Here is a 22,850-nt window from a genome sequence, read left to right as displayed (position 1 = left end):
AGAGAGTGGCGTATGTCGTCCGGTGCTGTCTCCGTCTTGGTGAACGTGTGTTCGCCTTCTGTCATTCACTGTTCCCACGCAGTTAGCAGTCTAGCTTTGAATGCCCTGTTGACACCAATATCTAGCGGCTGGAGTTCTTTTGTCAATCCACCTGGAACGACGGCGAGTATTGAATTAAGCGCGTAAGCGTGTCTCTTAATGTGATGTTATGAGCTAGGCTAGGGAATATAACAACTACACTACCCAGCATGCAACGGGAGTGACGAGCATGCGCGGCAGCCCTGAGAAGTGTTGTTGTATGTCGCCAAGACTCGCCATGCCAGCAGTTAGAATGTGGTTATGAGCACGCTATGAGTAAACGTTGAGAACTCAGCCAACACGCCTCGTCTGCATTATTTATAATTAGACAGACAACACACTTAATAGGAGCCATTTTGGGGTCTTTACATAAACACACAAATGGAAATAAAACATACGTATATCCCAGCATGCACCGCACGCTTCTTCTACAGGGGCGGCTGCTTACCGTAGAAGAAGAGCTTCTACGGGGGAAAAAAGATGGTAGCCGTTTACCGTAGTTGCGAGACCTAAACTTTATGAAAATGAAGTTTGTTGTGGCTCAATATTTGTCCATATATAAGGCGCACCGGATTATAAGGCGCACTGTCAGCTTTTGACAAAATAGGAGGTTTTTAGGTGCGCCCTATAGTGCGGAAAATACGGTACGCGATGTGATAAGACACCAATCTGTATAGACCGAAGAACATGAACAATCATTACAGTAGCCACGTGTACATCAGCAAAACGAATTTAATTTGATCATAATTCGGATTAGAATGTTCGTGTGTACATGAAACCTGAAAAAATATCTGATTTATGATGTGAATTTTCATACATCACACCTTAAATTAGAATACTTTGACATGCGCACCATATACCATAATAGGAAAGGCGTGTTAATGTTTGTGCTATGACGCCATCGCTCGCTGCAGGTGCGGAAAAAGCAGTGACTTTTGCTGTAAACAAACATAGCTTTGTGTCACAGTATTTATTTTTTTAACTTCTGTTCACTTCATCCATCCATTTTCTACCGCTTATTCCCTTCGGGGTTGCGGGGGGCGCTGGAGCCTATCTCAGCTACAATCGGGCAGAAGGCGGGGTACACCATGGACAAGTCGCCACCTCATCGCAGGGCCAACACAGATAGACAGACAACATTCACACTCACATTCACACACTAGGGCCAATTTAGTGTTGCCAATCAACTTATCCCCAGGTGCATGTCTTTGGATGGAAACTTCTGTTCACTACTTTTGTTTTATCTCTTTTTGAAATGGAGCTGTTCTTTGCCATTTATGTTGCGATATGTATTGGGTGCCGCGCGACTTCACGTTACAACATTCCGTGTACATCCCTGAGGCTAGCAGTTAGGACTTGGAGTAGCTATAAAGTCCTGAACAAAAAGCTTGTTGAAACAACTGGATCACTCCTTTTATTGATACATCGACACTCAAGAACATACTTTTGTATTTGCTAGTCTCCATTTTAGAGCAACAAACTCTTCAATATGACGCTACTTGTGTACATGTTGAAACGGAGGAGACTGCAACAAGACAGTTGCTTTGTTTCGGGACTAATAAATTTAGTCCCGGCTCCACCACCAAAAATATAGCTGACGTCATTTCGGAAGAAGTCTTTTCATGCGCTCCAATCCGAAATTACTATCGGCATAAACGACCCATCTCGGTCAGAATGAAATTTTGATCCGAACATGTGTGATGGCCAGAATATTCCGAATGCGGTGTTTACATGAAGCATTTTTATTACGGTTAGGCTTTTATTCCTATGGTGTCCATGTGCACATAGCTACTATCTGTAGCCCACATTTCGTTTTTTGTTTGTACACATCTTGCTCAACAGCGTATATATCGTAGTTGTAATAACAGGCATAGTGTGCTGCGTGTATCATGATTGATAATATAGTGACTCACTTGATGGACAGTTGTCTGTTTGGTCCAGCTGGCCGAGGAATTTCTTTCAAGTTGACATTGGGTAAGCACGCCATATATGTCCGCACAGTTAGGCTCCAAGTTCCACATTTATACCCGGAAGTCAGGCCGACCTCATTTTCTAGACTCCTGTCTGCCCCAACGTTTCACTTTCTTAGTGTTCGCTTCTATAACCAAGAGTTCATCCTCTATATTCAGCTTCAAAAAGATAAGGTTGAATCCTTATTTGTTTAAAAATAGTTGTCTTCGTTGTCTGTTACCAAGTCAGCCATGATTACAACACACTCGTGTATGTTTCCGGAACTAGGAACACACATTTGTTGTCGGAAGTGCGCTGCTACGGAAACGGAAATAAATGCGCAGAGGAAAGAAGTTCCGGCAATGCAAAATGACCAAAATACGGTCAATATTGAACATATGACATACTGTTCTAAACAATGCCGTTCCGTAACTTGTAAACCAAGCTGTAGCGACATTGTTATTGTAAGAGCCAACACAGGAACTTTTTTTCTTTTTTTATCTATCATTGTTAGACATCGTCAGTTTGTATATAGAACGTTGAAGGTTACAAAGGTAACTCCCGTTAGCCACATTTTGCAAGCGTTTATCATCTTTAGAATCCTACAAAAAAATAAGAGACATGTCTTATGTTTGAACGAAAGGCAAAATTAAAAAGTGTGTTTTTTTCTTTTAAACGTGCTGAAGTTGATGCACATAGTGAGACCTCTGTGTTCGGAGAGACGAAAACACAGACAGCAAGGTATCGACTTCATTTTCATTTCTTGTTGATTGACATATCGAATATCGGCCCAAGCCTATATAATCCAAAAAACATTTTTTAAAGAGTATTAGTAGTCTTAAATTTAGGTCATTATGGTGTTATGCAATTAGAATTGATATGCATTTGACTACTTTCCTAAAGCATTACTCAAAATATTTTGGTTTAGTTTACATAAAATAATTCAGTTCTATGCACAAACTACAACACATTTCTTCCTCTGCAATAGCATGCTTCCCAAAGCAGTCAAGAGGCGAGTACATGCCTTGAAAAGGCTTCAGGTGCAGTATGCCAACATTGAAGCCAAATTTTATGAGGAGATCCATGAACTGGAGAGGAAGTATGCTGCCCTTTATCTGCCACTTTATGACAAGGTACTCATCACGTCTCTGTGATGGAATGTTTTTTTCCCTATTAACATTGTTGTATATGTGATGTTGATACACATTTTTGGACATGTGTGGTATGTGACTTAGGCTGTGCGAGGCTCTGATCCAGCCTGCTGTCAATGAGGCCTAATCGTTAGCTACTTGTTGTTCTAGTATTCAATGTAGCGCCAACTGTTCTTTTGTCGGTCAAGGCTATTTCCAGACCTAGTGACAAGAAGCTGCCATTCTCAGTTGCACTAATGATTGGCAGCTGAGATTTTGCTGCACCTGTTAGTGCTTTGTGATATGGGCAAAAACGTATATCCCAATAATGGGTAACTTTTCTATTCTGATAACAATTTAGTTAGTTTGGCCAAATAATAAATCTACAAAAGACAACAGACGGGTGTGGGTTGCTGACATTTTATTTGTAATGAAATAGTATAATAAAAAGGATGAATGTTATACTAAAATGTAAAGACATACCTTTTCTGTCGTCATTATTTGTATCAACATTTCAACTTTTCCTCTCTACATTATGCCTTTTTGCTCTTTTTCCATATCTGATGTTTTTCAAGTTTTATTTATAATTTGCTATGGGTCCATTGTAAAAAGTTTTACACGTGGCCCACACTTTGAACCTCACTGGTGTACATATTTCACCAGACAGTGTCTCTAAACTTTGTCTTCAAGTTCTTAGCACTTATGGAAGCGATAGAGGTTGGGTTACTTCAGTGTTTGGTACTTGGAGGAACCACTTAACCCAGAAGTATTTGTAGTAGAGTTTAACCAGAAGTATAGACTAAAGAGCTAGTTGAGATATGAGTGAGGACAAGTTTCCTGAAGTATTAAAAAGAAAGTTAAATCCCTGTGTTGCCGTAAGCTGCTGTTCTTGCATAATTAAAACAAACGTAAACATTATGCACGCTTTCTCCGCTCACACGCCGAATATATGTTAACTTTCGTGATCGCTTGTCTTCTTGATTACTGATTTAAAAATGCTTAAGGTCAAAACATACTCCTGCTTGCTAAATATAACGTTAAAGTCGCAGAATTGGCACCACAGAGCCCTTCTTCGTCTTTTTTTTCTTTTCTTTTTTCTTCATGATAACTAGTTGCGCGGCCCGGTGCGGTCGGCGTCCGAACTTCTTAGAGGGACAAGTGGCGTTCAGCCACGCGAGATTGAACAATAACAGGTGTGTGATGCCCTTAAATGTCCGGGGCTGCAAGCGCACCACACTTTTTTATTTTATTTTTATTTTTTTCCCCCAGAAATGAGGACCCCATGGATTGTAGTGTCATTATAAATCGGATTAATATTTAAAATCAATTAATTGTGCAGCGGTATGTATATACCCGAAATCAATGTCAATGTATCTTCATTTGTAAGATGCTTGTTTGTGCCAGTGTCTGACTTGTCAGTGGGTTTGGACAATGACTCTTTCAGGCTTGTTTGGTGTTTTTCTTTTCATCCCTTTGTGGTTTTGAGCTAACGCTTGTACAGAAATACCTCAACTTTTGAGCACAATTTTTCCCATCACCGAGCTCGTTACTCACAACAGTAATTTCACTCAATAGGCCCTGCTCATTGAAATAAATAAAAAAATAAATACCGGTAATTTGATTGTCCTCCCAAAACACCCCCATTTTATGATGAAAAAGATGTACACACTTATAAATAAGCAATACTGTTTGAAAATTAATACAATAGAATGTACTACAAACCGACAGTAGTTTTATGAAATGGTGTTATATTGTACAGCATTTATCTTGGGGACTGGACTATTACGTGTCTCATTTTGGGCTGCTGCTTTGCCAAGTCTCATTATTATTATTATTATAAGCGACTTTGGGCTAGTTTTTCACGATGGTTGTGTCTTTTGTGAAATCTGACAGCACTCTCCCGTCTCCATCATGTAACAGTATGAACCAGGAAGTGTTTGGTTATGTTGTATACGGCCCTCTTTGAGTGACAGAATTTGCCTGCAACAAATGTCTGGCCAAGACTCAGTGAGCAAAGCTAAAGCTCGCTTGTCCAGTTAGTAGACAGGAGAATGAAAAAAATTTAGCTATATCGGGCAAAACCATTTAGCAGCTTCTCTACATTATCATGGATGAATGTGTGGAATGTTGTTTTGGTGCGGAAGCTGCATTATTTGTAGTGGTGCAGACTCACGGATAGTGCTCCGGTCGCGGCACCTTGGCCAGTCTGCTGCATGGTAGGACATGTTTTAATGGGTTTTTAAAAAAAAAAAACATGTTTTAATTCAGTCGGTGTCATCCTTTGCACTCATAGTTTCAGTGGAGTGCAGGGTTTTGTTGATTTCAGGCTGTGTGCTGTTTTTTTTTATTTGATAGGGATATTGCGCAATAAATTGCACAGAATATAGCTACAAAACAAGCACATTTTCATGTGTCCCCTGTGGACACATGCTTTCTTCAATCGGCAGTGAAAATGCTTATAACTCAAATTATGCTAGCAATTTAAAGCCTTGTAAAAAGCAGAGAGACGACTCAAATGACTCGTAAGTTGAGGTACCACTGTACTTTGTTGTATTTTAACAGTGTCTCTGTATTCTTCATGACATGTTTAATAGAGAAGATTAGATGTGTTTGACAAGTAACGACTTGTTGGTGCCAGGTTTTCCAACTTAACATTTATTCGGTGTGACTTGTTATAGCGCAAACTAAAGTTTAAGTACTCTTCCCGCTTTTCAGCACCAATTGCTCTTTGGGTTTTGTTATTTGAGCTTCCATTGTGCCCTCCATCTCCCTCCGTCTCTGCTATGTTAACGTCTGTGCTCCTGCTGGCATGGTTGTATGAAAACAGCATCATGGTGAAGTTCTTTCAGTTTGTACCGCAAAGCAGTATGGTTGCTGCAGTTACCTTTTTAAACAAGCTAACCACAGCCGACATGATAAAATTACTATACAAACAATATAGGATTACATTTTACGATTACGACAAGACCTATATTGCACAGTACTATTCCGTATGTATGTGCACCTGTTTGTGTGCACCACACAGTCTCGAGATTTTTTTATTTCAGTTGACCTGCTAACAATGATTTTGTGACTTTTTTTAAAAGTTTTGCTTGTGCCTGTTCATATTCACTCCTTTTCAGTTAGTCACAAATTATCATTGTCAATTTTGATTGTCACAGCGTCAAGATTTCGTCACTGGTATAGTGGAACCAACAGAAGAGGAGTGTGAATGGCACAGTGACAAAGATGAGGAAGCCGAGATTTCTGTAAGTAGAGTTGACTTTTTTTTCTCAAGAGGGGTAGGAACTTTTTGGGCATGAATCTTTAATTCAGGTGTAAGACAATGTATTTGTAATTAAAAACACAAGTTTAATTGATTACCATTATGATTTATTAAACTAATAGAAAGTTACGTTGTTCAGTAAAGAAAAAAAGGCGATGGATATAAAAATAAAAATAAAATTGTGTCCATCCTTATACTCACAATAAAAAATATAAACAATGTGTGCAATACAGTACAGGAGGCTCATAGCAGGACCTGCTAATTGTTAAGAGGAAATGTGCTTTCACGTTAGTCTCAGTGTCCAATAATGCCAAAAAAGTCAGATTTGTCAGCCTCTTTTTATGAAAGAGGCAACAGTTTCCGCAAAATGAATTTGTGACAGTCCGTGTGGGCCGCCTCAAATAACTTATGAGAAATACATTTCCGCAACATGTAGCCCCTTAAGAACGACACCTCGATGCCTTTTTTGCAAAAACCACACTTGTGTGATATCCATAAAGAATTAGACCTACAGCAATGCATGTTTTAATGTTTGTCACATTTTGAGTTATTTTCACAATTAGTTTGTTTAAGTGTGGCTTCCTATTCCACTTTTAGTTTTTATTTGTTTTTTTCTTAAATGTTTGGGACCTACTGCCATATTTATGTCTAACTGACAATTTATATCTTTCTGTAGGAGGAAATAAAGGAAAAAATTGCAATTGATGCCACTAAGAAGGAGGATGCTGCACCAGTGGAAGACCCGAAAGGCATCCCAGAATTCTGGCTCACCATATTCAAGAGTGTAGACATGCTTAGCGACATGATCCAAGTAGGTTTCATTGATACTTCACTCCACAAAACTGTACATCGCATCTGTAAACACTGTATAGACCTTACCTAATGTTTTTGTTGTCAGGAACACGACGAGCCCATCCTCAAGCACCTGAGAGATATTAAAGTCAAGTTTTCTGAGCCAGGACAGCCTATGGTAAGTTTTGTATTTTCTAAATTGGAATGAAAGTTACCAATATAATTATAATATTTTGTTTTAGAGTTTTACATTAGAGTTCCACTTTGAGTCCAATGGCTACTTCAACAATGCAGTCCTCACTAAAGTCTACAAGATGAAGAACGAGCCTGACTCTTCAGATCCTTTCTCATTTGAGGGCCCAGAGATTATTGACTGTGAGGGGTAAGACAATGCACTCACCAGCAGACAGGTTTACAATGTGTTTGCAGCAATATATGCACACTCAATTTTGATACATGGCAACAACCGGTTGATTGCACCGTTATTGTAGGCTCAGCTTGTTAAGAAAGAAATCAGAGTTTGGTGTCTGACATTCGAACACTTTGCACTAAATACGCAAGTTTATAAAGGAAGGAATCATTTTAATAAGTAAATAGTATCTCCTCTTCCTTATCTTTCTAGGTGTCAGATAGATTGGCACAAGGGGAAGGATGTGACAGTAAAAACTATAAAGAAAAAACAGAAGCACAAAGGCCGCGGTACTGTCCGTACAGTCACTAAACAAGTTCCCAACGACTCTTTTTTCAACTTCTTCAACCCTGTCAAAGGTGAGTGCGGAGCAGATTTATGTGCATGTTCATCACATATGTATTTGTATTCATTTAAATGCTACACTGCTATATAGTGCAATGGTTGGCTTATTTGTGCAATCTGGTCCCCATGGCTGCCCATTGCTTTAAGCTAAACAGAACAGCAGAGGTCGCCAGATTCTTACTTTTTATTATGTTGCAGCCTAGGTTGAACTTGAGCGCAAATGCTGATACATGCAAATATATCTACTTTATTTTCCAATACACAATTCCCATTATAGTTTGCCAATGTAGATGTGTGCTATACAGTCATTGTTCTCTGGGGTAAAATCTTGAATTCATTTTTTGTTTTAAATATATGTATAAATAGTTCTCCTGGTCTTTGTCATCACTTAAAAGGGTCATAGTACCGGTATGTATTTTTTTTCTACATTTACCACAATTTTGTGTGGTCCACATAACATGTAATGGTAGTTTTTGGTCAACATTTTGCATTGATAATATTTTACATACCGTTTCGAAGCTGCTTTCTCTTTTCAGGATGCGTGGTTTTGTGGGTGGTCTAATTTGCAGACCTCACTTTGACAGTGTTTTCTCCCCACAGCCATATTGTAAATGTTAGTGCTTTCATACGGCATCTACTGTCCGATATTAGTTTGAACTATACACTAATGCAACATGTACAAGCCAGACTGCCCCACAACAAGAGGATAGCAAAAAAAGCGTATTCACTACAGCGTGGACTAAAATGGCAGTCTCGCGCCAAGCACTTCAGGTAAATTTCTGATATGTATGAATATTTTATTTTGGGGCTGAATGGCTCGGATGGTATAGCGGCTGTGCCAGCAACTTGAGGGTTCCATGTTTGACTCCAACTTCCACCCTAATCATTGTTGTGATTAAGGGGGAAAAATGTCCCTAATTGGGCAAATTCCAAACAGTTCTTTTAGTGGAAGGATGAAGGAAGGCAAGATTGCTTTTGAAATATCTCTGCCATGCCTCCACGGTTTTATTTCAGATTTTCACGACCTATCTAGATCCGAAATACCGGCACACAAAAACAAGTACCAATAGGTAAGAAAAGTTGTTTTTGCATAATAAAGGCTCCTTTAAGTAGCAATAAACATGACTGATGCTGACACAATCTATTGTAGATTCTGTAAACATGGATCTATGTTGGAGGGGACCGGTGATATGTGTCTACATTTTAAACACTTCCTTGTGGTCTGGGGTATATATACTTTCTGTGGGGTTAGTCTTGCTCAACAGTCACATTTATAACCCACTTGGTGTCTGAAAGCTGTTAATTTGTGGAGGCTTTCCCTTCAACAGTAATTTACTTCTCAATGTTTTTGGTATTACTTCCTCAAAGTATCCAAATTATCTTTTGAAAATGTACATTTAAATATATATCTTGAAGACTAACGTCAACGCTGTTTTTTCCCCCTGACACTATTGAAAATAAACTTCATAAATAGTATGTAGATTCACCCGGTCACAAAATTAGGTACACCAGTCCACTCAGATTGATGCTGAGTTGATTTTTGTCAAATCAATCTTTTTATGTAGTCGTTCATATTACAAAAAAATGTTTGTCTAATGTCAATGCAACGTGACCTGAATGCGGACTACGTTTGTCCCAATACCAATATTTTGGTAACATACCGGTACCAAAATGTGTTTCGATACTTTTCCAATTAAAGGGGACCACAAACAAATGTCATTATTGGCTTAACAGAAAACCTTACGATACAATAAACATGTCTCCTATTGCACTCAAAAAAAACAATATTAGAAGATTAAAATTAGTTAAACACACTGGGCTTTGCAGTCATATAAAACGTGTGTATATGTATTTATATGACATAACATTTTTATATACTATTATTATTATTATTAAACATACAGTAAGTAATAAGAGGGGTGGGAGTACATAAGTTTTGACTTCTTCTCACTCCTTTTCAGATATGTTTACATTAAATGTTTATTTTCATTTCTTGTTTCTTTTGCTTTTTATTATTACTATTATTATTATTATTATTATTGTTGTTTTTGTTATTCATTCTTGAATGGCTTTTTTGTTGTTGTTTTTTCAAAATTTGTTGTTTTTGTTTTGTCTACATATTCGAAATAAACATGAAAATGAAATGAAATGAAAATATAAAACTTTAAATTGTTCTTTATTACGTATAGGTAAGAATGGAATAGAAAGCGTTATTGACATTGTATTAAATGCTTCATGGTTTGTTTGCCACTCATGGTCTGTGCTTTAAGAGAAAAAATCATAACTAAATATTAAAACAAAGTGCACAGCTAAGACATGTAACAGGTAAAACACATTGCTAAATTCAGTCATTTCACTTGCATTAGTGTATGCTACGTGGGCGTGTTGATTGGCAACAAGCCGAACAGCTGTGTGCGTGTCTATGTATCTGTGTGCCTTTCTATGTGCACAGCAGGGGAACTGGTTAACTACATTACCTTTCAAACTCTGTGCCGGTTTGGATCATTTTTATATAGATGTTTACCTAAGTTTAAATCAAAGATTGTAATACTTTATTGCCACCTTTTGGCGATACAGGTTTTAAAGCAGCGCTTGCACCGCTTGGAGAGTGGCACTTCCGTCACCCTTATCGGTAGTTTTGAAGCCAAAATACCTCCATATTGCGCTTCACGCACCCTTTTAATTAACCAGTAGAGATTCCGTTTTTTGCCGTTCTTCCGCTTCATGCTATTCCTGCTTGTATGCACAGCTGTGCGTGCGTGTATGCTGACACACATCATGCACCCCGATCGGCTCTACGTCACATCTGCTTCGCAGCAGGCGGATGACATAAAAAGTACCGTATTTTTCAAAGGCAGTATAGTATCGTTTTGAATTAATTAGTACCGTGGTACTTTGAGTACTGGTATACTGTACAACCCTAATGCAGACTTGACGGTGCTTACGGAAGTAAATGGCTTCAACATTACTGGCGCATTTGTGGCAATTTCGAGGATTTTGTCCAATCAAAGAACAATTTCTGAACCCAATTATTGCACGTAGAAGATTAAGAAGGCCAAGGACAAGTACTTTCAATAATCAGAAATGCGCTGTTTACGTTGACATGAAAAAATCTGTTACAGGTCGCATATGGTCAAAAAAATCCGAATTGACCTGCAGTGTGAACAATCACTGTATATCGCACATGGGGGTTGTGCGTGTGCCAAGATTAGATGAAAATATTTCATCCTACCTACGGCGTGGCGAAGTTGGTAGAGTGGCCGTGCCAGCAATCGGAGGGTTGCTGGTGCCTAGGGTTCAATCCCCACCTTCTACCATTCTAGTCACGTCCGTTGTGTCTTTGGGCAAGACACTTCACCCTTGCTCCTGATGGGGGCTGGTTAGCGCCTTGCATGGCAGCTCCCGCCAGCAGTGTGTGAATATGTGTGTGAATGTGAAAATACTGTCAAAGCGCTTTGAGTATCTTGAAGGTAGAAAAGCGCTATACAAGTATAACCCATTTATCATTTACCTCTTATTGACCAAGTAGAAGTGTATGTTCACACTGCAGCGTCAATGTCCAATTCAGATATTTTAGTCAAATTTGATCTTTTTATCTAGGTGTTCACAATACAAAAAAAAAGTGATGCAACCTGACCTACATGTAAACATGTCATGAGTGCTGCAGTGTTTACGGAAGTAAACATTGCTTCAATTCTAGTCGCCTCAACCTGGGGCATTTGTGGCAATTTCAAGGATTTTGTGCAATCAAAGTCAACATTTTCTGAACTAAATTATTGTACATGGATCTTTGAGAAGGAAGAGTGCAAGTATTTTGGCTGTGGCAGTTTGCAGGACACTTTACTTCCACGTCTGCTCCGAATAGCGTGTGGGCTAGCAATTTGAGACAAGAGTGGTGAAACATTGAAGTGAGTTCCTAAAATATATTATTTATGTTTTCTGCTCATTTGTAAACAATTTCTTAACAGTCTGTTATGGCAGATAATTCAGACACTTACCGCTTTTTAATGACGTTCTGGTCAGATGAATGCAACCCGGAGCGAAGGAGCGTTCACACTGAAGTCGCATCACATACACATGTTATAGGCCTGTGTTGGATATGAAAAATTCGGAGTTGCACTGTTCACATTGACATGAAAAAATCCAATATAGGTTGCATATGGGCAAAAAAGTCGGAATTGGCCTGAGGCTGAAATGTCACAATGGTGTTGTCTTTCCTGGCGGTGTTTAGGGGGTAATCCAATTTCCCGAAGCTGTAGATGTTCCGTGGTTTTGCCGTTGAGCAACGGTTACTTATCTTGTGGAAATCCAGGGTAATCGTTTTGTGGGCAGCCCTTGTTGTCGCATTGTTTTAAAGATAAACTAAACTGTCCACTGATGGCTAGTCCCGCGCGGCACCCAGTCCATGTATTTGCATCCATTCTTGTCTTCAGTCACGCAAGCTAATGTAGCAAGTGCTTGAATCTTTTTGCTGGCATCTCTGTGCCTGTCGTGTTGTTTTAAAGACAGAACAGTCAACTGATTTCTAGTGTTGCGTAATGCGCAGTCTGATTCTACCCTTGATTAATCTAAAAATTTACAGCCAATTCTTATCAATTGAGGTGGCTGCTACTGACGCAGCCAAATCGCTAACTCGTCAAACCGGATATCTGATCACATCAGTTTATCTTTCACAACCCAACAAAATAGACGGTCGCAAAAACAGTTCACAAATTCACAGAAAACAGGCTAAGTGTTTTAGAACTCTCGTCAATGTTCCACCACTCTCCAACTGCTCGCCTATGCAAATGCCCCTCAAATTGTGAGATCCAAAAATCTTTATCTTTTTCTTTCTTAATCTCCTATGCCAAATAATGACGCAGTTTGTGGCAATGTCAAGAATTTTGTTCAAATGCGTAGGACTGAGAAACTAGAATTGGAGCCCTGTTTATTAAAAACAAAAAAATCTGATTAGGCGTTATACACTACTGCAGTGTGAGCAAAGCATAAGTGACTGTTTGGATTCCAGCTCTTAACTGTGCATAAGTATTCATTCCTTGAGATGCTTTTGACTTTAATGTTTTTTTCCCCACAGCATTACCCGAAGGTGAAATGGTGAGTTAATGAGATTCATGAAATCTCTGAATAGTTTTCTCGGCATGTGTCACACTGGGAGGGTTTTGATTGATTTCTTGTTTTCTAGGACGAAGACTCCGAGATCACCCTCAACACTGACTTTGAAATTGGCCACTTCTTCCGTGAGAGAATAGTTCCCAGAGCAGTGCTGTATTTTACTGGAGAGGCACTGGAAGACGATGACAGTGTGAGTGTAAGCTTCAGGATGTGATGTCTGACGTGTGCTTGATGTGTCATCATGATGGTTTCTTTCTTCATACAGTTTGATGAAGAGCTTGAAGAAGGCGATGAGGTTGGTTCTTTTACTACCAATGTTAAGTCACTTAATGCAGTTCAGTTATATTTATACAGCGCCAATTCACAATAAATTATCTCAAGGCGCTTCTCACATTGAGCAGGTCTAGAACCATGCTCCTCATTAAAGAGAACCAACTGAACCCTACATAAGCAAACACTTTGCCACAGTCTTCCTTCTCGGCCAGTTGGGTTGCGAGAGTAGGAGGTAGAGAGAATAGGAAAGACGTGGTTTACTTCTGGCCCTTCAATCATTCTGAGGTTTCATACAATCATATTGCATATAATTCTACTGTGCCCTCATATTGCAACCAAGCCGCCATATTGTCCAATAAACAATTGGGCATGAGCATTGAACGGACATTGAACATCTCTAGAATTGTTTTTTTTAAGCAAAATCCATAGGCACAACAGTCTTAAGTCATAGTCCCAGGGTGACAACAGTAATGACTCGCTTCCTTATCACCGACATCAGCTTTTCCACCAACGAAAACAAGTAGAAACAGTGAAGGGGCAGTGGTGCTCTTGCTGGCATCTAAATGACCAATGGCAGCAAATGAAGAGGTGACCAGGACATTCCTGAATTAGCCGTGGCTCTAAGCAAAATTGTGGTTTGAGTTTATTTTTCAATAAGGTGAGGGTGTCCACGTCAGGAAGAAGAATCGACAAAAAATTAGCCAAATAGATGAAGGCTTATTTAAAACAAAAAAAATCTTACAACCACAAGTAAATGTTCTGCTACGTTGATAAGGCATCAAGAGCTGCTTAAGGTACAATGGAGCCTGGCCATGTAGTGCTTCGTATGAGGAGAATTTTAAATCAAATTCTAAATTTTATAGGTAGTCCATCAAGTAAAGCTACTACTGTTCTAGTTAAAACTTGCAAAGCAGGATTTGGGACTAACTAGAGGGACTTTTTCTAACATTAAGAGAAGTATTCATAAACTGCTGGTTTGAGGCAGATGCACTGTAAACAGTTGCAGCAATAGTTTATTAGATGCCTCACCATTTCAAGCACTGTTGGACTGATGTGGCTACGTGAAAACGATTGATTTAAGTGTTTGGGATTTCATTAGATGTTTTTGTCATTCCAGTTTTGGAATTTTTCTTGAAGTTTCTTTGAGGTTTTTTTTTTCATTCCAGTTTTGGGATTTTTCCTGGTTTAGACGTCACTATTATGCAGGTTCAACTAATACATGTTCATACACACACCTTTTAAAAACAATATTTATGAATATAATACCAAGAAAATTTCAAAACATGTTTTGGTTAAAAAGTTAACACAAGTAAACTCTATTTTCCTCCTGTAGACAATGTGCCAGCTGTTCTTTGTTTCAAAAATACACTGTAGTTTGAATGAAGACTTTACATTCAAATGAAAGCTTTCCTGACCACTTCATCATGCCCTTGTCTATACATTGTACCTTGTGTGTAAACGATCCCATCACATTAAAATGCTCTTTAGCAGGAATTTGTTATTGTAGCTGTTTTGTATACACTCAACAAACACTGGCATTTTTTGCGGTGGGCTCGGGGTAAATGTTGCATTGTGCAGTTCTACATCTGCTGCTCCAAACAAAAAACAAGTGCTTTTTGTGCATCTCTGTTAAAGAAACGAGAAAACAGCGGAAGTTCCTTGGGGCAAAAGGTCCTCTGTAGGAATAGGGAAACAAATATTTTATTATTGTCTTACCAGTATTTATAGGGGCATGGTCATGGGTTTGTTTGTTTAGGACCTGCTTAAAGTTGTATCACACAGCAAAGTGGCTACCAACACACTACATATATGCAGGAAAAGGACAACACCGCATACAAAAGCAGTTTTTGGAAAAGGTTTTGATTTCACTCACATGTTCAACACCATAGCCAACATATTGCTTTTAAATATTTGTTTTGTGGCGGGCATGCACATCAGCATGTGGCAGCCGTGTTAACGGCAAGGAAGACAGATACATTTTGTACAGCTAACTTTGTGTCAAATATAGACATTTATTTGTTAAATATTTTCTCTTCAACCATTAAGTCGTTGGTGGTGGTCTTGTTTCTTGCTTTAAAAATGTTTTAATTTGGAACTGGTGACATAGCAAATTTTGACCAGTGACATTAAATCACTTGATTACAGTTGCACAACCAAACTTTATACTTATTTGTATAATTTATTTTGTCTGTCAGGAGCAAGATGGTGAAGGTGATGACTACAGTGACGACGACGATGACGACGACGAGGAAGACTTTGACCCTCGGGTCTGTATGAATATATAATCTGATCATAATAAGCAATAATTATAGAGAGGGCTAAATGTCCTGAATAAGTGGAGTATTTTGACTTTGGAACAATTTAAATTGGTTGAGAAATGTGAGTGTTGCTCATTCTGTATTACACTAAAATCATACATTGGAATTGCAATTCTATTTCCCATATGTCACCTGAATTCAAAATCATGGAATTGTAATTTGGGAGACATTATCAGTTCAGTTCAGAATTCTGCATTCATTTGTGAATTCATCTCACTCGCCATGACAGATAATGATAAAGTGTTGTGTGTTGGCATGGACTGGGTGGCAAAATGTGTGTATCTGCTGTTTTTAGACCCAAGCACTGTTGGTGTGTTTAAGTTGGCAATAGTTTAATACGAGCATCAAACTCTGTGCCTCTATCAGGAAGTAACATTACTTAAGTCGTTTCTTGCACAGTATCACTCCAGTATCGTTCAAGCACTTGTTGCAGGTTGCTGAGTCTGCGTTAACTTAGCACCGCTTTTTTTCCCGTCTGGCTACCATTGACAGTAGCATCGGTGCCATTATGGATGAGTTTCTGTAGTTAACCATACGTAGGGCTGGTCAATTAATGAAATGTTAGTTTTGATTATGAAAATATAATAATCAAAATGAAATTAATAATGGGCCATGCAATGTGCATGCAAATTCTGGAGCTTGTGACCGTGAAACAGGTGTAGCGAATGAGTGAAAAAAAGAGCAGGTCTACTAGACGTTTGGGATGTCACCATAGTTGCTACTTTTTCTTTTTTGACACAATGCTGGTAAGCCTAATCAATGAACTCTGCAAAAAAGTAGAGCATATGATTTCCGTGTTAATGTGACCGCAGACGGAGTCGCATAATTGGCCAATAAAACGGAATCCGCTGTTAACGCAGAATATCAGGGAACTTGAAATAAATGTGAGTGATATGTTGTCATTGTGAGGAGAAATTTGTTTGGGAAAATATGTCCGGTAGCACTCATTTATCAGTGAAACACTCCCTCAGCCTCGTGTTGAACTAAACAAAGTCGAGGCAGTTACTTGAAACAGTGACTAAACTAATGAAGCTAAAGCTACTAGCAACAACAATCCATACACCCACAACACATCTCATCTGCCTGGGTTGTTGTGAACGACCCCATCGATGTTACAATAATGTACAAAGAGCACTCGCAACTTGAGAGGCTCTCTTTTAACAGCCTCAAGAGAGTTTCCTTTTTACCGACGAGCGCGGTGCACCACATTCGGTCTCAGCACCAACAAAATAAAGGTACTTTGCACAAGCATAATGTACTTAAAGCAATGTTATGCTTGACCTAAAATACTATTTTATTAAACATTTTATTAACTTATTTTACACAAAAGCACACACTAAAATGGTGGTAAAATAACTGTAAAAGGTAAACAAACAAACTTAAAAAAACAACAAAAAACATTAAAATGGGAAGAACTTTTAAGTTTTTATATTGCTATTTAAATGTATTGTAATTACTATTTTATTTGTACTTGTGGTTTATTTGTTACTATTTTATATACAGCTTTTTTAAAACAATATTAATTTGGGTTTTGGTGGTACCAAAAATACTTACGGTTGAATAATCGTGTAATTAATCGTGATTACAATATCAATCAAAATGAATATTTTTTTGCCATAATGGTCCAGCCCTATCCCTACTTGTTACGCCCTTGCTGATAAACACATTCAAATGTGACTGTCTGTGAAAGTACCTTCTCATTACAATTCTTTACAGTAGATGACAGTGAAACTTTGCTTTAACACACTTCATATGCACCTGGTCTGCCAGAAAATAAGACTTAGCAGGATGGATCAGTGTTGTCACTGTTTCACTCTATTAGGCAAGGGATTCAGACTCCTCTTTTTCCAAAAAAGCGTGTAGTGACAAATAAAGGCCAAGAGATTTTAATGTTAACGCCTTATCACAATATTGCACGTTGATTAATACATTCTAGGCGTGTCACGCAAAATTGAGAGTGACCGGCTGCAACAAACACATCGTCAAAGCAATTTTCCTTCTGACAGAAGTGCTAGCTGGCATGGCATAGCAAAATTTCAACATCAGAAATAATAAAGTGCTGCTAAGCAATTTCTACGCAAATTTTTTGTCACACCGAGAATTTTGACAAGTGGTGAGTCACACTTACCCATTATCTCGTTAGTGTGGCATAGGAACCTATAGAATGTTTTGCTTCAAATACTAGCAGAATACCCCATTTAAACTTATTTCAAAGCGAATGTTATAAAATAGCAAAGGAAAAACCAGAAGTTTAGCCACCTGTAACCTTCAAACAAAGTGAAAGGTTATGTATGGAGGAAGAACAAAACATGCAAGAGATAGCAGGAGAAGACAAACTACTAACCGCTAAACTAGCTGGAACGTAAAGAAGCAGAAGTGCTTAGTACACTTCACGAAAAATTCAGTGCAGAGTAACAAGCTATTAACAGAAAATTAGCAAGTAAATTATTAAGAGCTAGTCGAGAATAATACAAATCACAAAACAAGGAGTCTGATTGTAAACATCCGGAAACTGGCATATTTGGAGACCAAATTAACTACTGATGTAATAATGGTAGTACACCCATTCAAATGCAACTAATTTGTATTTCCTGTATATTTTATTATCGTAATTGGCTTGTAACCTTACATATCAAAGTTAAATAAAACTAACAAATAATAAAAATAAAATATACTTGTCAGAAAAATGTTCTATATTATAAAATCACCACCAAAAGCAATAAAATAAGTTCTGTCTCTGTTAGGAAGGGGTTGGGGGACCCTCAAATATACCCATCAAAACGTTAAAGGGGAAGTTTGCAACCCTTATGCAGATGGCTAGAGGGCGCCAACTTTCCAATGTATTTTACACAGTATATCCCACCATCTCACTGCTTATTGTACGTAATTACATCATTACATAACACATGCATTAGCTTTAGGTGTTGTTTGCTAATAATAGCAATTTGGATAGCTGTCATTGAATGTATTTTCTATCATAACAAGACTGACTAAAATCCTGCATGTTGACCAGACCGGGTGAGTGACTGCCGTAAACACCAAAATATTTTATTACATAAACTTTGTAATTGTGAAAAATATAGACAAATGTGTTCTGTTAAACCACTAATGGTAACATAAGCTCGCCAGTGGTGTTTGCTTTGAAAACTGTTAGTGTGAAGAAGTTGCAAACAGCACCTTTTTAAAAAAAAATGGGTAAGTAGTTATTGTGGCAAATTATCACAGTTATCATTATCGCATGATTGTTGAATCTGGTCAAAAAAATACTTTACACATACTAAAATCTTTTTACCAATTTGTTTTTTTTTTTAAAGCACCGTATTTTTCGGACTAAGTCGCAGTTTTTTGCGACTTATACTCAGGAGCGACTTATGTGTGAAATTATTAACACATTACAGTAAAATATAAAATAATAATATTTAGCTAATTCACGTAAGAGACTAGACGTATAAGATTTCATGGGATTTAGCGATTAGGAGTGACAAGATTGTTTGGTAAACGTATAGCATGTTCTATACATTTTCGGCCGGTGCGACTTATACTCCGAAAAATACGGTAGATACACTATACTTTCTTGGCTGAACAAATGAAATATTTTTCTAGCTTCATCAGCCATATTTATATGTTTATTTTCTATTTACATTTTTGAAAGTTTTAGAATGTTGGGTGATCAATTCGTTTCACTTCCGGTTCATGTGATGTCACGGGATTTCACTTCCTGTTGAACGTACCCGTTTCAAAGCGACACTGGCGTTTATATTAATGTTCAATGTGAATGTATCTTAGTTGTTGAGACAATAGTAAGTAAGTAAGTAAATATTATTTACAAAGCGCTTTTCACAGAAAATCACAAAGCGCTGTACAAAGCATAGGTGAAGTAAAACAACAATTCAATTTAAAACAGGGGCAACATCATAAAAAGGATACACAGTGGATTAAAAATGATAGTTAAAAGGTGCATTAACTAAAAGCTTTACTAAAAAGAAGTTTTCAAATACAATACAATAATACAAATGTCATACCCAATCTAACTTGTATAACACCCAATCTAAACTTGTATAACACATTATTGTATGACATTTGTTAATGGGGAAAAACAATTTCTCTTTTTTCATGTTAGCATTTAAGATAGCTAGCTAGTTAACGCTAGTCTGTCCGTAATTTAAAAAATTTGGGGTTATCAGTCATGGTTTTTCAATCATTTTAATTTAACCATCGGAAGTATCATTACCGTTTATGTGCAGGTAGCACAAACACTCGCAGCTGCTGAAACCAATGCAATGAGTGACAGCTCTTCCTTCAAGCTTGCAAGCACGCATGCACATGGTGATTTATCGGAGCTGGCAAGTTTAAAGTTCTATTAATCAACTTTTTGAAAATATCGGCGCAGGTCTTTATAACTATAGAGATGTATGTGTAAATATATTAGGGCTGTAAAACTCATGCGATAAATAAAAAAAAGTTCATTGATCAAGAACACACAATCATGCATTTTATTTTAACCGTTCAAGCTCCTTTACGTTAACCGCTATACGGTCAGTGATCAGATCATGCATCAGTACAATGAGTGAGGAGACTCCAACTGGTGAGCCCGCTGGCAAATTTCACTCCAAAATACAGCCTGAAAGAACTAGATTAAACTGTTACAAATGTGGGAAAATGGATGAAATGCATTCAAGTAAAACATTTCTGAATGACATTCTGACAATAAAATTGCATTTGTGTACAAGTATTATGCAAAAAAACAACACTTTTTTCACCTTTTGGTACCTGTTGTTGTTAATTTGGGATCTGCAGAAGTCCCATAAATTAGAAATTAAACCATGGAGGCATGGCGGATATATTTATAAAAAAACTTTACTTCATTCCTTTATACTTCTTCCAAACGAGCCGTTTGGAATTTGCCCCAAGGGTGACACCAGTGAACATAGAGATGTACTCAAAAGTGTTTTGCGCGAGTCCACCATTTTAGTCAATAAGCTCCTTTTTTTTTCTGTCCTCTTGCTGTGGGGCAGACTTGCTCGTACATGCACATGCGTCCTCCGCTGTTACCATTTCTAATACAAAGTAGCATATAGTTCTAACGTGTAGACTCAACGTGGAAGCGTTAAAAACTACAACATGGATGTCGGGGAGAAGACGCAGTTGAAGTGGAGGCTCATAAATAAGACAGCCCACAAAATGGCGCATCTTGAAGAGACGGTCAGAAAGCGGGTAGCAGATGGTCTGTAAAACAATGTGCAGAATTCTGACCAAATAACCACCAGTATGTTATGTAGACCACAAGGAAGCATTTTAAATGTATAAAGCATAATATGACCCCTCCAAGCACATTTTAATTATGCAAGCGAGTCACCTGTGATTAAACCAAATTACAATTAATTTCATTGAAAAAAATCGACAACCCAGTATGTATTCCCCCCCCCCCCCCAAGTTTTCGGATGTGTACAATCTGAATACTTGCTTTGTAAATAAACTAAATTAGAATTCTTAAGTATCATGTGTCATTATCAAGTATCATAAACATGTTACACACTGAGCGAAAGCAGGAGCAGGCATGTTAATAAGCATCTAAAAAGTTAGCTGCTAAGTTAGTTTGGAACACCAAGAAATAAGTGCTTAGTGGATTATAATTAAAGAAGTGTAGGTTGAAGCGTGTTACAACAGAAAGTTATTAACAGGAAATTAACAAATATATTATCCTCTCTCTAGACTTGTATTCTTCTAACAACTGGTGTGTCAACATTGTTGGTCGGTACACATGTAAAAGGTCAGATTGATCTATAAATTGGTGGTGCCAACACCAAAGGTAGTATCAGTTTATAAACAATACTGGGATATTTTTTATATTTTTATTTTCTCCAAAACATTTTGTTCCATCCATCCTTCTTCTTCTGCTTCTCTGAGGTCGGGTAGCAGTAGAGAAGCCCAGACTTCCCTTTCCCCAGCTACCTCGTCCAGCTCCTTCCGGGGGATCTCGAGGGGGACTTCCCTGTGGCCTACCGGGCGTCTGGGGGGCATCCTGACCAGATGCCCAAACCACCTAATCTGGCTCTTGATATGGAGGAGCAGCGGCTTTACTTTGAGCTCCTCCAAAAATGGCAGAGCTTCTCACCCTCTAAGGGAGAGCCCCGCCACCCGACGGAGAAAGCCGCCTGTACCCGTGATCTTGTCCTTTCCGTCATAAGGATGGGAATGTAGATCGACCAGTAAATTGAGCGCTTTGCCTTCCAGCTAAGCTCCTGCTTTACTGCAACGGATCGATACAGGGTCTGCATTACTGCAGACGCCGCACAGATCCGCTTGTCGATCTCATGATCCACTCTTCCCTAAGATCTCCTCCACAACCCGGAGATGGCACTCCACCTCTTTCTGGGTGAGAAACTTGGACTTGGACTTGGAGGTGCTGATTATCATCCAAGTCGTTAAACATTCGGCTGCGAACCGATCCCGTGAGACCTGAAGATCCTGGCCAGATGAAGCCATCAGGACCACATCTGCAAAAAGCAGAAACTTAATCCTGCAGCCACTAAACTGGATCTCCTTAACACCCTCACCAGCTAGAAATTCTGTTCATAAAAGTTGAAAACAGAATCAGTGACAAAGGGCAGCCCTGACGGAGTCCAACCCTCTCTGGTCAACTGATCCGACTTACTTCTGTCAATGCGGACTAAGCTCTAACACTGATCATACAGGGAGCGGACAGTGGGATACCCCATACTCTCTAAGCACTCCCCACAGGACTTCCCAAGGGACACGGTCGAATGCCTTCTCCAAGTCCACAAAGCACATGTAGACTGGTTGGGCAAACTCCCATTCACCTTCAAGTAACTTGCCGAAAGTAAGAGCTGGTCCACAGTTCCACAACCAGGAGAGAAAACCAAACTGCTCCTCCTGGATCCGAGGGTCGACTATCGGGCGTAGCCTTTTCTCTAGTACACCTGAATAGATCTTACCAAGAAGGCTGAGGAGTGTGATCCCACGATAGTTGGAACACACCCTTGGGTTCCCCTTCTTAAATAGAGGATCCACCAATCTGAAACCTGCCAATCCAGAGGTACGGTTCTCGATGTCCACGCAATGTTGCAGCCCCCACAGCGTCCAGAGCCTTGAGGAACTCTGGCTGGAACTCATCCACCCCCGGGGCATTGCCACCGAGGAGCTTCTTAATTACCTCG

At 38.7% G+C, this 22,850-nt stretch overlaps 2 protein-coding genes across 7 annotated transcripts in view; one reads left to right on the top strand and one right to left on the bottom strand.

Moving 5' to 3' along the window:
* Window positions 1-12,445, bottom strand: part of th (tyrosine hydroxylase) — a 103,520-nt gene extending 91,075 nt beyond the window's left edge. Inside the window, exon 1 of the mRNA XM_062035526.1 lies at window positions 11,968-12,445. The gene's annotated coding sequence lies outside the window, so the exon portion shown is untranslated. The remainder of the gene's footprint in view (window positions 1-11,967) is intronic.
* nap1l4a (nucleosome assembly protein 1-like 4a) overlaps window positions 1-22,850 on the top strand; it is a 32,818-nt gene that overhangs the window by 7,482 nt on the left and 2,486 nt on the right. For 2 of the 6 annotated variants that reach the window (XM_062035527.1, XM_062035529.1), the window contains exons 4-13: window positions 3,017-3,161; window positions 6,320-6,406; window positions 7,100-7,234; window positions 7,322-7,393; window positions 7,458-7,597; window positions 7,838-7,983; window positions 13,044-13,063; window positions 13,152-13,277; window positions 13,347-13,376; window positions 15,550-15,621. In XM_062035527.1, coding sequence (XP_061891511.1) covers window positions 3,017-3,161; window positions 6,320-6,406; window positions 7,100-7,234; window positions 7,322-7,393; window positions 7,458-7,597; window positions 7,838-7,983; window positions 13,044-13,063; window positions 13,152-13,277; window positions 13,347-13,376; window positions 15,550-15,621 — 973 coding nt within the window. The remainder of the gene's footprint in view (window positions 1-3,016; window positions 3,162-6,319; window positions 6,407-7,099; window positions 7,235-7,321; window positions 7,394-7,457; window positions 7,598-7,837; window positions 7,984-13,043; window positions 13,064-13,151; window positions 13,278-13,346; window positions 13,377-15,549; window positions 15,622-22,850) is intronic. The other 4 variants (XM_062035528.1, XM_062035532.1, XM_062035530.1 and 1 more) reach the window with 2 other exon arrangements.

This window comes from Entelurus aequoreus, linkage group LG24 (assembly GCF_033978785.1).
Source record: "Entelurus aequoreus isolate RoL-2023_Sb linkage group LG24, RoL_Eaeq_v1.1, whole genome shotgun sequence".
Lineage (NCBI taxonomy): Eukaryota > Metazoa > Chordata > Actinopteri > Syngnathiformes > Syngnathidae > Entelurus > Entelurus aequoreus.
Note: the sequence above shows the minus strand (reverse complement) of the source record. Positions and strands in the feature narration are given on the sequence as shown.